The sequence below is a fragment of the Globicephala melas genome, chromosome 1, assembly GCF_963455315.2.
Source record: "Globicephala melas chromosome 1, mGloMel1.2, whole genome shotgun sequence".
Classification (NCBI taxonomy): Eukaryota; Metazoa; Chordata; class Mammalia; order Artiodactyla; family Delphinidae; genus Globicephala; species Globicephala melas.
In genome coordinates, this window is record NC_083314.1 from 151,790,488 (window position 1) to 151,806,047 (window position 15,560).

Genomic DNA, 15,560 nt, shown 5'->3' on the forward strand with positions numbered 1-15,560 from the left:
CTTGTGGGGTTGGGAGAAGATGGGCTCTGAGGTGTCTCCCAGCCCCGCTGACCCTCTTTTTTGGGTGGGGAGATTCACCCTATGACTAAGGGGGATCCTCAGCCTGGACTGCTCCCTCCAGCCCCAGACTCAAGGAGAAAGAGGGGACCCTTCCTTCCCTATCTCCCAGCCAGCATCCCAGAGCAAGGCTAAGGGGGCAGGCAGCTTTTCCCTGGAGTGTCTCTGGCTGGGATCCCGGGAGGAAGATGCTTATTCTGGGCCAGCACCAAACCAGCGCTGTCGAGGTTATGGAGTTTTCTCCACAGTGGCGCTGGTTGAGGGGGAGATTGTTCTTCAGAAGGCTTCCTCCTGCTGACCCCAGGCCAGCTGTGGATCAGGATGCTCAGAGGATTCTGAGTCTCACCCAGGAAGCTACTTTCTGCTATTTCAGCATACTTTGGGGGTGAAGAGGGGGAGATTCCTGGCATTGGCCTAGATAGGAAGTCTCCGGGAGGACAAGGAGACCAGACTGGGCTCTACTCTTTCCCATTAGCCTTGAGTTGGTTATAGAGCTGAAGAGTTAGTTCTTGTCCTAAGCAAGGCCCTGAGCAGATGGCCAGTTAGATGTTTGCCTGACACATTTGTTCTAAGCAGGGCTCAGTCTGCATTCCTCTAGACCTTCAATAGCCAGGAGGGCTGGCTGATTGGGGCTTGTCTTGGTGGTCCCTCCAACCGTTTATCCATTCAAACAGGAAGGGAAGGAAAAGGACAGGCCTGATTACAAAAGCATCGCTTTCCTGGACAGGCTCGTAGCAGAAGCTGCTCACTAAATATCTGCTGCATGAGTGAATAGCCTCGGCCCTAAGCTTCGGAGGAGCAGTAAGTGCTTCTCATGGTGAAGCCCTGGTCTTGCTGGGCATTTCCTCCTGACAGTCCTGTCCTGTCCTGTCCTGTCCTGCTCTCTTTTCCAGGACCACTTGCAGGAATTGGGGCGTTGGGGAGCCCCCTAGCAGGTGGGGCACTTACCTTGGGGATTTAAGGCCAGTGAACTGGAACGAGATTAGCTGACTTAGGGACCTTCAGGTTTGCCTTACCTCTTTTCTTATGTAAAGTCTGCCTTATTTTCTTTAGGTGACCCTGGGGAAAGGATGCATGTGTGCGTGCATGTGTGTGTGTGTCGTGCAAGGGTTTGGGCCAGAGTGACTGGGGAGACAAACCATTCAGCAGTGGAAGGTCCAGAATTTAGCTGCTGGGGAGACCCTTGGGCTGAGGAGGATTCTCTGGTGTGAAGAGGGTCTGCAGAGTCCGGTACTGAGGAGTGGCCCTGATGTCCCAGGAGATAGGGCTGCTGTGGTCGTGGACCTAGATGGGATCCTTGGCCCTTTTCCAGGATTGCTTCGGCATGGGTCAGGCCTCCCGAATCTCTGCGGTTCCAGGGAGCCCAGGATTACCATGGGCTCTCCATTACCTGCTGGGCACACAAGGCCCTTCACAATCTGGCCTAACCTAGTCCCCCAGCCTCAGTTCCTGCCCTACCTTTCAATCACAGCGGACTCCAGTCACATTATTTCTTACTCACATTTTAATCAAGAAGACACTGTGCTGGGTTAGGGATTAAGACAGTGAATAAGACAGCTAAGAGTCCCTGCCTTTGTGATGCTGATAGTATGGTGGGGAAGGCAGACATTAAACAGACAGTTGCTAATCAGATACAAAATGTCTGTGCCTAAGCCTTTGCCTCTGCCTGGAGTGTCCTTTCCTGTGTTCCGTGCTGTCAAGCAAACTCTTAGTTTTGTCATCAAGCCCTTAGTTCAGTCATCTTTATGAAGCCTTTCTGACTCCTTTCCCTGTAAAAGGTGAGGCTAGCCTCTGCCTCTTCTTGGTCTGATGGCATCCTGGGTACTTCTCCATTGCTGCCTCTATTATATTGTATTAAGATGATCTGTCTTTCTCCCCTTCCCAGCCTACTGTCTATTTTTAGGTAGGCACTTAATACATTATCACATATAATTCTCAAAACAACCCTGTAAGGTTAGTCATCCTACCTCGTTTTATAGATGACGGAAACTGAAGTTCAGAGGGGTTATATGACTTTTAAATGACTTCCCATCAGTGACACAGCCAGGATATGGAAGAGCCAAGGTTAGAACCCAGATGTGTCTGACTTTCAATCCCACGTTTCTAACGACTACGCAATATAGCCTTTAAAAATAATTCTCCTGTGTGAGTGGAACGGCAGTGTGATCTGCCGCACTCTTGCCCCATGCCTAGGATCTTCTGAAAAATAGGCAATGCTTCATGAATTCTTTATGATAATTTTCTCGGTATATACTGATTTTAGTATTTGTACTTCCAGTGTGAGGCAAATAATAAAATGGATAAACGGATGAAGGGGAAGAAAGACTTAAAGTGTGTTTAGGATTAGTTTCTTTCCCTGTCTAGGAATTGAGCTCAGCCTTCAGAAGATTCCGCTGAATTTGAATCCCCAACCAGGAGAGGAGAAATACAAAGTCTGGGGCCAGTTTATGAGCTTCTAGCGACTGGAGCAGGCAGTGCTATCCCAGTTGTCAAGATGGGTCTATAGCCCGGCAGAGGAGCCTCTTCTGCTAGACTCATGGTGAAAATTAACTTCACCTTCATTTGGGGAATAACCAAATTAATAAATTTGGTTAGTAGACATTTGGTGGGAGGCTGGAATGAATAAATGAGCGAATGAACCTATGGATTGGAGTTCCCTGCATGGGGCCTCCTCCCAGCCTGTTCTCGTGGCCCAGGACAGCCTGTGAGTGTGCTAGGCTGTGCCTTTGTTTGAGGACCAAAGGTATGTGGACTGACCTACTGGGATCTGTCCTTATCCTGTCCAGGGTGGGCTGCCAGGCACCGGGGGAGTGGAGGGGCCCCTGCCCCCCACCACTTGGGCTTGTGGGATCTGCCTGCAGGGATTGTCCTGCAAGGGCCTCCAAAGTTCTGAGTCAAGACAGAGACCCCAGAGTGGAGGGATAAGATTACAATTTTCTCCTGCTCTGATTACAAGCAGCTTATCTGCGTTTCACTGTGTGGCTCTTCACAGACTCGGAAAAAAAAAGGAAAATCTCATCTGTTCTTGTTGTGTACTTTTCAGAGGGTCGATGAGTGGATGGCGAAGGAAGGCCTCTTAGATCCAAACGTCAAGTCAATTTTTGTCACCTGTGGAGACTGGGACTTAAAAGTCATGTGAGTATGAGCAGGACTCCTTTGCTGGCAGGGCTTGGAATCTGCGGGACCAGGTTTTGCCTTTCTCAGGCTCAGATGTCCAAGCCTCAGGGCACCTGGGTCGGGGAGTCCCTGGATTTTGGGGTCAGCAGGGCAAGACAAGGGCTGAGAGCCCTGCCTTCTGCCTCTAGAACCAGGAGTGGACAGGCCAAGTACCCTGCTAGTACTGCTAGTACTGCTGTTGCCTTCTTGCTTTTGCCAGGGCAGCCCATCCTGTTGTGGAGCTACATGTTATTGCCCTGAAAAGAAGGAGGTAAAAGAGGGTCTTAAATTTTCTTCTAAACCAAATACATAGTATTTACTGTTCTAAATGCTTTGGAAATAGTAAGTCATTTACTAACCCTAGGGATTCTTGTTATTCTTATTTTATAGATGAAGACCTTAAGGCACAGAGAAGTTAAGTAACTTGCCCAAGAACACACAGAGCCAGAATTCAAACGCAGGCAACCTGGCTCCAGGGTCCATTCTCTTAACCATTATACTAGGCTAGGCTCTTATCTGGGATACGAGGCCCTGACGGTCCCACGGAGAGCCCATTATGAGGATGAGACAGGGATGCTTCTAGGAAGCTGCCCAGGTCACCAGCCTCCTCTTTCCTCCTTTGTCGCCACTGCTTTTTCTCCTTTGTCTCCTGATCCTGCCCCAGTTATGGAAGACAGAACTGGTTCCTCTGCTGGGTTGACACTTCTGCCTCTTGGCTGTCCTCCTGGATACCTGGCTTCAGAGAGCCCCCAAGGAACTAAAGCGGGGTGGAGGTAGTGGGGCACTGTTTGCTGAGGATTGATAGAATCGATACCTCTGTGTTCTTTGTGACTGAAGGTGGCAGCAAGCACTCTGTGTGTGTGTGTGTGTGTGTGTGTGTGTGTGTGTGTGTGAGCGTGTGTGAGCTTTTGAACATAGGGTAGGGTATTGGCCGGGGTGGTGGGGAGTCGTGGCTCTAGAGTGACATTTCCTACAAATTCAGGCATTACTTTCTCACCACGATCCTTTTTATGCCTTTTGGATGCTGGGCATTGAGGTGAAGTTCTGCACCCAGGTGGCTGTCAGCCTGCTATTGGACCCAACCCTCTAGGTGAGGCGGGAGGAAGGGCAGGCCTGGATCACATAAGCGCCTGTGCACCTGTCTCCCTCAGCCCTTAGGTCGTGTGCATGCTGACTGCACACCACAGGCTCCGGAGCTCCCGTTGACGCTCGTTGTCAGGGAAATTACAGTGGCTGGGCCTGGAGGCAGAGCTGAGTCGGGGGAGGGTTCCGCGGAGAAGGTGAGGAGGAGGAAGGCTGTTGTTGCTCTTTTACGGCATCCTGGGCAGCTTTGAGCGCTCGAAGTGGGAAGGGGCTTACGAGGAGCTCCAGCACAGGAGAAGCTGTCTGGGGTGGGGCGGGGCTCAGGCTGACACCCAGAGTTCTGGGGCTCATGTGGCCCAGACCAGAGGCCCAGTTTCTCCAGGTAGCCTTCTGAGACTCCCACTCTCCCAGTGGCTTTCTCTCTTTGATGTGTTCGTGTCCCAAACACCCAGTTTCAGCATCTTCTGTGATGGCTGTGAGTGGTGTGTACTTGTACGTGTATATGAAAGCTTTCCTGTGCGTGATGTTGGGGACCATCTGGTTGATTTCTGCATGAGAAGGAGAGGAGATGCCATCTTCCTTGGGTCTGGCCTGTGCTGGCCTACAGCACCGGTTCAGGCCTTGGCACGGTAGGCCCTGGACAGATTTTGGTGACTCGGGAGGCTGCTTTGCATCTTCATGAGAACTGGCGTAATCAAGAAGAGGGATAGGGTTGGGGAATCAAATCACACATGAAAGGAAATCAGATGTTAATGAGCACATACTATATTTCACTCAGTCCTCCTAACTGCCTTCTCGGGTAGGAGGTGGTGTCTCCCTTTTATAGATGAAAAAAACAAAGCACAATTAAAAACTGAGACTCAAATTGGCAGACTCAGAGGTAGGCAGAATTGAATTCTTGAGGCCACATAGCTTCCAAGAGAGATGATTCTGGCGGACTTTGGTGGCTGGTTTGGGTCTGGCTCGGGAAGGCCAGTGAAGCTCTGAAAGCCAGTGAGCAGGGAGGTGGCAGGTGGCAGGTGGCTGGGGGAGGAGACCTCTGTGCCTGCCTTTTAGAAGCAGGACCCCACATAACTGCTGGGAAGCCTCTTAATTAAATGTGTAACAAAATAAAAACAGCCAGAGAGGAAATCTAAGTAGTGCTGCGTGACGGTGCACAGCTTTTCCATGTTCCTGGAGCCTCTCGTCAGATGGCTGTCGTCAGAACAGCCACTTTCTCACACGCCTGGTAAAGCCTGCTGATGAGCCTGACAAGGGTGGTGTTAAACTGACACCCACAACTTGTTAGTATGTGGCTCACTTCTTATTTTGACATCCATTTTCAGATTTAACTAAGTCTAAGGAACTCGGCAAATATTTTCATTTCCCACTCTAGTCTCTCAGAGCCATGGTTCCCTCTCGTTGCTGTCCTTCCCCTCTCTCCCAGCCCCCCTCTCCCTCCAACCAGCTTCACATCACTTTTTTTTTTCCACATCAGTTTTGTTGGAGAGGGCCTGATTAGTGAGGCACTGAGAAATGGGGACTGAAGTGGCAGCGGAAATCCCACTGGAGAAAAGAAATCTGCTCCCATCCTGACAAAATTGTTTTGTGTCCATCTTTGGTCAGTCTGAATGGGTTGACACTCCGGTTTACGTGGACTTTGATGCTATCATCACAGATCCCGCTACGGTGGGTTTTAATTTAGGGGGTGCAGATTTAATTTTCCTTCTAAACCTGTTTAAGAAACGACACTCGTGGTTTTGGCTCTTGGTCAGCTTGCCTTTCCTACCTGACCTACCTTTCCTTTGCCTTACCTGGTGTTTCGTGAAGCTCCTTGTAGAATTTAGCGTTCTTTCACCAATTTTCTCTCTTTCCACGTACCCAGGCTCTCTGTATTGTCTCTGTGAAGGGCTTCCACCTTCGGCATGGTGGGAGGATAGGGCGGATGCAGAGTGAGGAGTGACACCGGCACAGGTGCTGCCCTTGAGGAACTCAGCTTTTCACCTGTAGCTTGGAGACCTGTGTTTACCAGCTGAATAGCACAGGTAGCTGAGAAGCTAGACCAAAGGCTTTTCCAGTGGCCTGTGGGTCTGAGATCAGGAGGACTGGGGTGTGGGCTGGGAGTGGGGGACAAGGAAGAGCTGATATGAGGGTGGACCTGGTCCTCGGTGCCGTCTGGGAGGGGGCCCTCTGGAGGAGAGGGGCAGGATCAGCAGACACTGCTGTGGGGAGGCAGGGCCCAGGGGTCTGCTCAAGGTCTGCTGAGAGGGTCCTCCTCCCCCTCCCCCTCAGCTTTGGAATAGCGAGTTTTCCTGCCATTGGAGGTCGACTGTGTGAATGCGGGCCTGGCATTTGACTTGAGTTGTTTTCCTTGCTTTCCTTGTGAGGTGTGCATACTACACCCCTCTGTTGGTGAAAGTCTGGAGATCAAGAGATACTTGCTCAGCATTTAACATTATTTTGTGTGAGACCATCTGAACTAATTTTGCAACAAAAAACTCAGCCACCTGGGTAGGAAGCTTTCTGAAAAAAGAATGATAATTTATTAGAGTGCCAGTTGGGGGAAAGCACTTAGTACTATGCTGTCCAGCCAAAGGAAATGAGATCTATTCCAATTACTTCAATACTCTGACATGAAGTTTTTTGTGTTATTTTGTTCTTTATTCATCATGAAGAAGACCAATCAGGAGGCAGGTGGAAGCATCTGTGTGAAAGTCACACCTGAATTCACACTCTTTTTTTTTTTTCAGATGACTGAACCCTTTCTAGACTGCATAGGTTTCCCTTCTTGTTGTTTCAAGTACAAACAAACATGATGTCTCTGATTGAAAAAAAAAAAAAAGACACTTGCTCATGTTACCCTACTCACTGCTTGATTTGGGGGCATGCACTCAATGGGGACTACTGAGGGTCATGCAGGCAAGACTGTGGAAGAGCAGAGACTGCTGTCACCTGGAGTGAAGTCCCATGGCGGTGGAAGCACCCACCTGGGGAGCACTGTGGGGCAGGGACTGTCTCGTGGGGCGTGTAGATGAAGGCTGAAATGCTGAGCCAGTGACATGCTTGATGGGGGTCAGTCTGGGCCCTCTTGGCATCATTCAGCAAAGCTGACCACTTCATCCTTCTTGAAGCACTCTTCATTTCTACTTATGTCTCCTGTTTCTCTGACTTTTCCTTCACAGTCCTTTTGGCAGATTCTTCTTTCCTTTTTTCTTAAATTTGGTGTTTCTTAAATATTGGTATTTCTTTGACCTCTCTCCTAGCTGTCTTTTCTTTTTATTTGACACACTCACACTTATCAGGGTGATCTAATCTATTCCCCAGCTTCAGTTATCCTCTGTATGCTGTCTTCTCATTTTTCCTCCATCTGAGAAGTGGGAACTGACATGGCAGCAGTGATCCCACTGGAGAAAAGGAATCGGCTCCATCTGCCATCTGAACTCCAAGCCTTCATATCCAGCCCCCGTTCTCTCTCTTACCTAGATATACACCGACCCCTTAAAGCTCAGGTGTTACTTTTCTCCCAACACGTTGTCCTCCACCATTCTCTTAAATAATGATTGACTGGTACCATCTACTCAGTAGTTATGTCAGAAACCTGAGAATCACCCTTGGTTCCTCCCTTTAGCCATAACAAATTAATTGCCAAATCCTATTGATCCTTTGTCCCAGAGGTTTCTCAGAGTCGTTGCCTTCTTTCCAAACCCACTACCACTGCCCTAGTTCAGGTCACCATATTCTTCTTGGATTCCTACGAAAGTCTTCTTTCTCACTGGTCTCTCTGACTGTCTTGCTGCTTCTGTTCCTTTCTCCTAATCGTAGCAGATTACATCACACCCGCTTAGCAGCCTTCAAGGCTTCCCCTTGCCCTCCAGGCAAAGTCACACTGTTTATTGGAGCTTTCAAGGCTCTTGTTTATTTCTCTTGCCTCATCTCTTGATGCTCTCTATGTATTCAGTCCCCACCCCAGCCAGGTGCTCTAACTGGCCGATTCCTAAGGATCCCTCCTAACAGCTTTCTCCAGGTGCCTTCCTGTGTGTTCTTGGAGCACATGTGCTTATTGATACATGAAAGTGTGCTGTAGCTGCCTCAACTTGTCTGTCTCTTTCCCTAGATTGCGGGCACCATTACAACCCTAGGACAATGCTTGACATGTAGTAGTTGTTCAATAAATGTGTGTTGAATAAATGACAACTAAGTTATGGAGTGGGCCTGTGGAATACCCTGCTCAGGAAGAATGGCAGAGGGTCATAGTGGGTAGGTTCAGGGAGAATGGAATGGAAGAGGAAACCTTGGGCCCTCCTGTACCAGCCTGAGTGTGAGGGGTTAGAGGACCATTCTGCTAGTGCCAAGAAGCTCCTGGGTTGCCCCTGCCAGCACTGGGTGTTGGGCCCTCCACGGTGGGTACTGGGTGAGATGGCGTAGGGGGGCCTGGGCGAGGGAGGAGGAGTTTGGTCCTAGGTGCAGTGTGAAGGGCTTTCTCTGAGACATTTGTGCCGCCAGGACTGAGGGCTGGGACTGCTCTGGGAAAGTTACGTCAGGTAATAAAGATAGCCAGCCCTTACTGAGCACTTACCACGTCCCAGGAGTCCTGCTGTGCTATTTATACATTAATCTCATTTAAACCTTACTACAATCGAATGAAAAAAATTATTTTTGTAACTTTTTATTTTAACAAATGAGGAAACTGGGGCCCAGAGAGGTAAGTAATTTGTCGAGGGCACACAACCAATTTGTGGCAGGGATTTGAACTCTAGAAGCCGTGCGTTTGACCTCTCTGCCATCTGACCGTCTGCTTCTGTCTTCCTTCATGGCCCATGGCTTTGCGGTTGGTGGGAACGCCCTTCCTCCTCTCCTTTGTTCGCAACTGAGTGGCAGAGCCTCGGGATGTTCTCTGACACCCTCGGCTTCTGGTACCTGGTCTGGTGTTGGCGCAGGTCTGGACTGTTACGATCATTTTGCTTTCGGGACGTGGTTGGCCAGGAGGTGTGGTGGGGAATGACTTGGGGCTGTCTGAGAGCCTCTTTGCTGAGCTACAGATGAATGAATCCTCAGATCTGTTTTAAGGAAACCACTGCCAATATCACTTTGGACACCTCTGTCCTGTAGTATGTTTGGAAGCACGTGGGGGCATCTCGTCATGTCTTTAAGCTCATGAAAACGCGTCTCATGTCCATGGGTTTGCCAGTTGGTCTCAGCACTGAGCTGTATCACCGTTGATTAGCAGCCTGCTGGGGGAAGGGGCTTGAGTAAGAACTCCCTGGCAGTCCTGACTTGTCTCATTTCCTGATACTTTTATCTGTCATTGCAAGCGCTTGGGCTCCCCTCCTGAACTAATTAAGTTTGCATGTGTTTAGACACATTGCCAAAGAGGGCTTAGCAAAGCAGAACTGAGCTACATCTCTTTCTGAGTAGGGAAGGAAGGGTACATGAATGCTCCACCACGAGGACCGGGAGAAGTGTGGGTGACATGGAGCCAGTGTGTACATATGGTAAGCATTCTGCCCTGGCCTCCTCGGGACACAGCAGGCCTTCAAAGCAACCTTCTGACTAGCTGGCAGCAGCAGGTGAGGGCCCACCCTCCAGCTCTCTTAGTGAATTGGCGTTCTAAGAGGGCTGAGGATGGAAAGAGGGCAGGCTCTGAGTAGGATTCTTCTCCCAAGCACAAGCAAAACTGAACATCAAGTTTAGTGGGATTTGCAGGGGGAGTTTGTAGGCCTGTGTGCTCTTTGCTGCCAGCCTGAACCTACCCAGCTCTGTGGCCTAAAACCACTTGTGTGTTTAGCGGAGTTCAGGGTGGCCTTCTTTCCAGGTCTGTGAGAAGTACATTGGAAACGTGGACCACTGAAGGCTGCACTTTCCTTTTTGCCTTGAAGACCCCAGACCACCCTGCACGGTCTGATGAACCCTGTGAAGTGGCGCCAGGGGGAGGGAAGGAGAGTCATATTGCACAGGATCTCCCCACCCTGGACGTAGGGTTCAGCCTAATGGATGACCACAGTGAGGTGATGGCTACCAGCATGTTTCCATGTCAGACTGATGCCTGCGTTTTACCTAGCGCTGGGTAGCCTGAGGTCTGAGATGTCCCGTGGCATCCTGCGCACACAGCAGCAGGCACGGGGCCTTACCATGTTGTGGAGTCCTCCTCTGAGGTAGGGAGTGAGGGTATTTCCTACAGAAAGCAGGAGAAACAGCTGTCTGCCATGGTCAGGGCCTCGGTCCCATAGCTGTGAGGCCAGTGGGTCAGCTTCCTGGCCATGAAGAGGCTCTCAGTGGACGAGATCAGCTCAGAGTCAGGGTAGGCTCCCAGTGCACACAAAGTGTGTGCGGGCGGGGTGGGGAGAGGGTTCTGGAGGTTGTATAGGAATTCTGGGCCTTTGAGCTGCAGCCTAAGCCCAGAGAGAACGAGAACCAGACCTTCTGCCCTCCCTTCAGCTTCCCTAGAGCCCTCTCGTCAGCAGAGGTACATGGGGTTAGCCCCAAGAAGGCAGCTTGCGTTGATGGGGTCATGTTTCAGCTGCAGCTAATCCAAGTCACTCGATATAAATCTCTCCCTGCTGCCTCTCCCCTCCCTCCCATCCCCAACCCACAGACAGGGAAATGAGTCCTGGCCCTCGCCCTGAATACATCATGGCAGGCCTGCCTCTAATGAGAGAGGGCCATTCATTGTGGGGTGAAGCTCCCTGCAGAGCCTGGGATGCCATTAATTAAAGGAGAGCCACCTGAAGCCAGTGGTGCGGCGCAGCCTGCCACGCTCAGATGGAGCCGTGGTGGGGTAGCCTCGTTAGCCTGACAGCTCCTTGGGCCCCGAGTTCCTGGGCGCAGAGGAGCGAGGGGTGCCCCGCCTCCACCTGAGAGCTCACGGCCTCTGGGGCCAGCCTCCTCGCAGATGCGGGAGGGCCCCCTCCTACACCTGTCCTGGGGCCTGGACCTGGCGGGAAAGGGGCGCCTGATGGCAGGCCTGGCTGGGGATTGTCCATTTCCTTTGGGCAGGCCTCAGGGCAAGAGCAGGCTTCTTTGGAGCCCAAGCAGGCTCCTGGCTCCTGGCTCCCGGCTCCCGGTCTGCGCTCCCTTCCTGCTCTTCTCCATGCGGTCCTGGAGCTGCAGGTCAGTGGGTGGCGCAGCCTGAGGCCTTCCTTCAGAGCCTGAGTCCGGGGAAGTTGGTGTGCCCTGGGACGACCTTGGGCCTGCAGGGGCACTCGGGGAGAGAGAAGTCCTGTCGTCGGGTCTGCGAGCACGGGCCGTCACAGGCAGACAGAGCCTCTGGTGTTCCACTTTCTGGACGTTTCTAGGCTGAAGGGTGGGGCCCCAGTGGCAGCCTCATCTCCTCACCCCCTGGAAGGTGTCAGAGGGTCTAAAGCACTTTAGTGATTATAGGAATCCCTGGGATGGAAGTTTTGCTCAGTTAAAACCCTGATAAAAGATGGAGATGTTTATGTAGTGACTGACCAGGCGTTGAGATGTTTATGGTGGTGGGAGCCTCCTGCTTCAGCCTGCTGTGGAGATGCTCACTAGATGGCTCTTTACTGTTTAATTGGTCCTGAGGTGAGTGTTGCCGCCTGGTTTCTGGTCCCCGGTCTGATAGGTGGAGTGCCCCTTGACCATCCATGAGGCTCTTACTGCCTCTTCCTTGCTGGCAGGAGGGGCTGTAGGCAATCGGACCTTGACCATCGCCCAGAGTTGGGGTAGCTCAGCCAGTCTCCACCTGGCTTGTCAGGAAGACAAATTGGTTTTATGTTTGTGGCTCTTCTGGGCAGTGTCTGGAAGTCTGGTTCTACGCTGCATGGGAGAATCTGACAGGCTGCTTCAGAGAGCCTCAGAACCAGCAGGGCATGGCTTGCCCAGGGGCGCCAGCTCTGCTTCCCTGGAGCTCACGTGGTCTGGAGTAGAGGCCACATGCGGCCTCCCGCCAGGTCATGATGTCCTCCACCTAAGACTCGGGCTGCACTGCTTTGTGTTTTGAACATTTTTGGACCTTCCCAGGCCTTGGCCATTTGTTTGGGCTTCTCTTTCCTCTGGCAAATAGAGAGTGAAGGCTGGAGGGTTTGTGTCCTGAACTCCAGGGAGAAAGAGCCCCTGTTGATGCTGGAAACTATTTTCCTTTGGGTGAGATATTTTTGTGTTTCTTTTGAACATTCTTTGTGTGACTCTTGAGACCCAGCTTTTTCAACAAATTTATCTTTTTCGAAATGGAGGTATGAAATAGGTGCAGTAGGGTGCATACAGTATACAAACGAGAAATGGACAGCTCAGTATATTGTTATACAAGGATACACCTGTGTGATCACCACCCAGATCAAGACGAAGAACCTTTTCCGTCATCCCAGGAAGTTCCCTTGTGCCCTTTCCCAGTCAATAATGACCTCCTTCTGCCAGGTAACCACTACTCTGACTTCTGTTACTTTTGGATCATTTGCCTCTTACTAACTTTCGTATAAATGGAATCAAACAAGATGTACTCTTTTGAGTCGGACTTCCTTTGCTCAACATAGCATATGAGAGATTCATCCGTGTTGTTGTATGTATCGGTAGTTCAGCCTTTTTATTGCTGGGTAGGATTCCACTGTATTACTGTACTGCAGTTTATGTGTTCCCTTTCTGTTGGACTACATACCTTCTTTAGTCTTTCAGTTTATGTTTGTCGAATAAGTATGTGAATATTCAATCTGATACGAGCATCTCCCTAGACCTATCAGCTTGTCCTAATTTCCCTCATCCTTTAAACCCTAATTCCAGTCCTTCAGACATATGGTCTTCCCTGTCTCTTGTGGAATCTGCACTAGCCTCCCTCTTTTCTAAACCCCTGTGATAGAGGGAGGCTGACCCCAGGCCTGTGGAAGTGGCCTTTGAGCCCTAGTGACCCATTTTATTTATTCTTTCAGCAGATGTTTATTGAATGCCCGTGATATGTTTTACACTGTCCCAGGTATTGAGAATTGAGCAGTGAACAAAGAGATAAAACTTCCAAAATATCCTGTCTTCGTGGGGTTTACATTTCAGTGCATGCAACCAGCCCTGCCCTCTGTCTTTTGGACCCTGATACCAGAAGAATCTTAGTCTTGCCTAGGCTCCTCTGTCTCCTGGGATTTTGTAGGAGCTTGGTGGCAGTGGCTCTTGCCACCTTGACAGGGCCTCTCCAGGGCTTTCTTGGGCTTTCGTCTCCCTTCTCTGCTGCTGCTGCTTGGCAGTGAAAGGGTTTTTCAAGATTGGTCCTTCCTTCCACTATCCAGGAGTCTGATTCCCTCTGTGAGAGGAGAGAATTAATCTCCAACTTTCCATGCCTGTAAGGTGAGTGACCTCTGTTTTGTCAGCGCTTGCCAATCTGTCCTCTAATTCCCAGCCAGGGTAATGGAGACATGACTTTGTGCTAAAGCAAACCACCAGCTCTCCTAGTGCGGATTCTGTCCCGATCCAGGCAGCTCAGAGAGGATCTCCTCACAGGTGCTCAGGCACCTGGGGGCTACAGAGGTGTTGGTACCTGAGCAGCTTTGGTCTTGAACGGTGATTGGCAGATTCAAGGAGGGAAGATGCCCTGCCATCGTATACTCCCTAACCACCATCCATGCCAGTGGGGCGGCTGCTTCTGAAATAGGTTTCTATCCTCAGGCTCCTAAGAGCACATGAGAGGCTGTGAACACCCCAGTGAGGAGGAAGGGTCAGGAAACAGGGGTCTTGGAAGGTGAAGGCCAGGGAACTCAAGACTGCAGCTGGCACAGTGGCCCGTGCCTGAATGATCTGTGGACTCTGGGGGCTTAGTTCTGTCGCCCTTTGGGAAGGGCGCCTGTGAGCGGGTGGGATAAATTCTCAGTGTCCCTGGCTAATGGGTGACACGCCTCAGACTTGATAGTTCTGTAAAACTGTTTCTTCCAAAGCCTGCAAGGATGTTGGTTTGGGGAAGAAAGCCAGCCAGCCCAGAGAATCCCGGGAGCCTGACAGGCCTTTTTCTTTGCGATTCTTTCTTGCAGGCAGCCCGAGGCAGCCTGTCTCTTTGTTAACAGAGTGACAGCAATGTGACACCATGGAAATAATTACTAACAAATCACGGTGCTGACTGCAAACAGCTCTCTGTCTTCAGAGGCATGTCAGGGTGCATTAGAGCAGGACTGGAGGAGCGGCACGAGGGGGCTGAGAAGCAGCCTGTGCTCAGACGCTCTCCTCTTCTTCCGCCACCCTGACCCCTTGCTCCTCTGTCTGACTTTCCTGCTCGTGGCCTTTCCCCACTAGGTCAGCTAAGGGACCTGCTGGATAAGTGGCATGTGGCTATTCCCGCTTCCTCTGGGCAGGTAGCTAGGACTCCCATCTTTGCTAAGGAACACCTGGGTAGTGGTAAGATCCAGGAGTTTTTCCGTTACCGGGCCCCCAAAAGGCGGAAGGATGCTCCATTTTTTATTTACTCGCTGCCAGTTGGGACCAGCTTCGCCTTCTGGTGGTTTTGGGGTGATAGTATTTGTGCCAACTGGACCCAGAATCTGGGGGAAGCCTTGTGTTTCAGTGTTGGCTCAGCTCCCTTCCCCGACAGCCCTGGATTTTTCCTCGATTGCCACAGTCAGTTTTGGGTGAGTCGACTCTGTCCATTCCCTCTTGGTTAGCAGAGTGAGTGCTCTGACTGTCAGGGCTGTAAATAAGGTTCTTGGTGTGTGTGTCTGGAGGCAGCCGGGTTGGGTGGGGAAAGGAGTGGAAGGACAGGCAGCGCTCCGATGGCTCCCTCGCTTGCCCCCCTCCCCTCTCATACAATATTTATCCAGGGATGGGAGTCAGATGCAGCGACCTCAGGGTCACCCAGTTAAATAGCTTCTGAACCTCCCTGCATTCTAATTGCTGCAGTTGTCCTTTGCTCTGGAGGCTTCTCCTCCCCATTGTCTGCTGAGGCACACACTAATGGCTCTCCTCCCTGGCCCTGCTGGGAGGCATCTGTGGGGTGGGGGTGTGTGTGGAGGGAGGGAGAGGGCTCATTGCTACCTCCCTTTCCCCGGGGATAAGGGAATCTAGGGCCTATTAACAAGCGGCTTTAGCTAGGAGGAGCACAGCCCCCTGCGCCCCTGCTGCCACCTCCCCAAAGCTGGCTGGAGAAGGAGGCCCAGGTGGCGGGTCTGGTTGACGAGCCAAGGGGCTTCCCCCACCTCCAGTCGGCTGAGCAGAGCTGTGGGACTCGTGGCTCCTCTACAAGGGAACAGACCCTTGAGTACGTGGCTGAGGAGCATCATCCTGTGTTCCCACGGTCCCACATTCGTGGTTTAGAGACGTCCAGTGAGTGGGATTTCCTGCTGGAATAGACTGCATTTTGC

At 51.2% G+C, this 15,560-nt stretch overlaps 1 protein-coding gene across 9 annotated transcripts in view; it reads left to right on the plus strand.

Annotated features, from left to right (window-relative positions):
* Positions 1-15,560, plus strand: part of ERI3 (ERI1 exoribonuclease family member 3) — a 129,381-nt gene that overhangs the window by 41,077 nt on the left and 72,744 nt on the right. For all 9 annotated transcript variants that reach the window (XM_060306343.1, XM_060306351.1, XM_030866079.2 and 6 more), the window contains one exon: positions 3,101-3,192. In XM_060306343.1, coding sequence (XP_060162326.1) covers positions 3,101-3,192 — 92 coding nt within the window. The remainder of the gene's footprint in view (positions 1-3,100; positions 3,193-15,560) is intronic.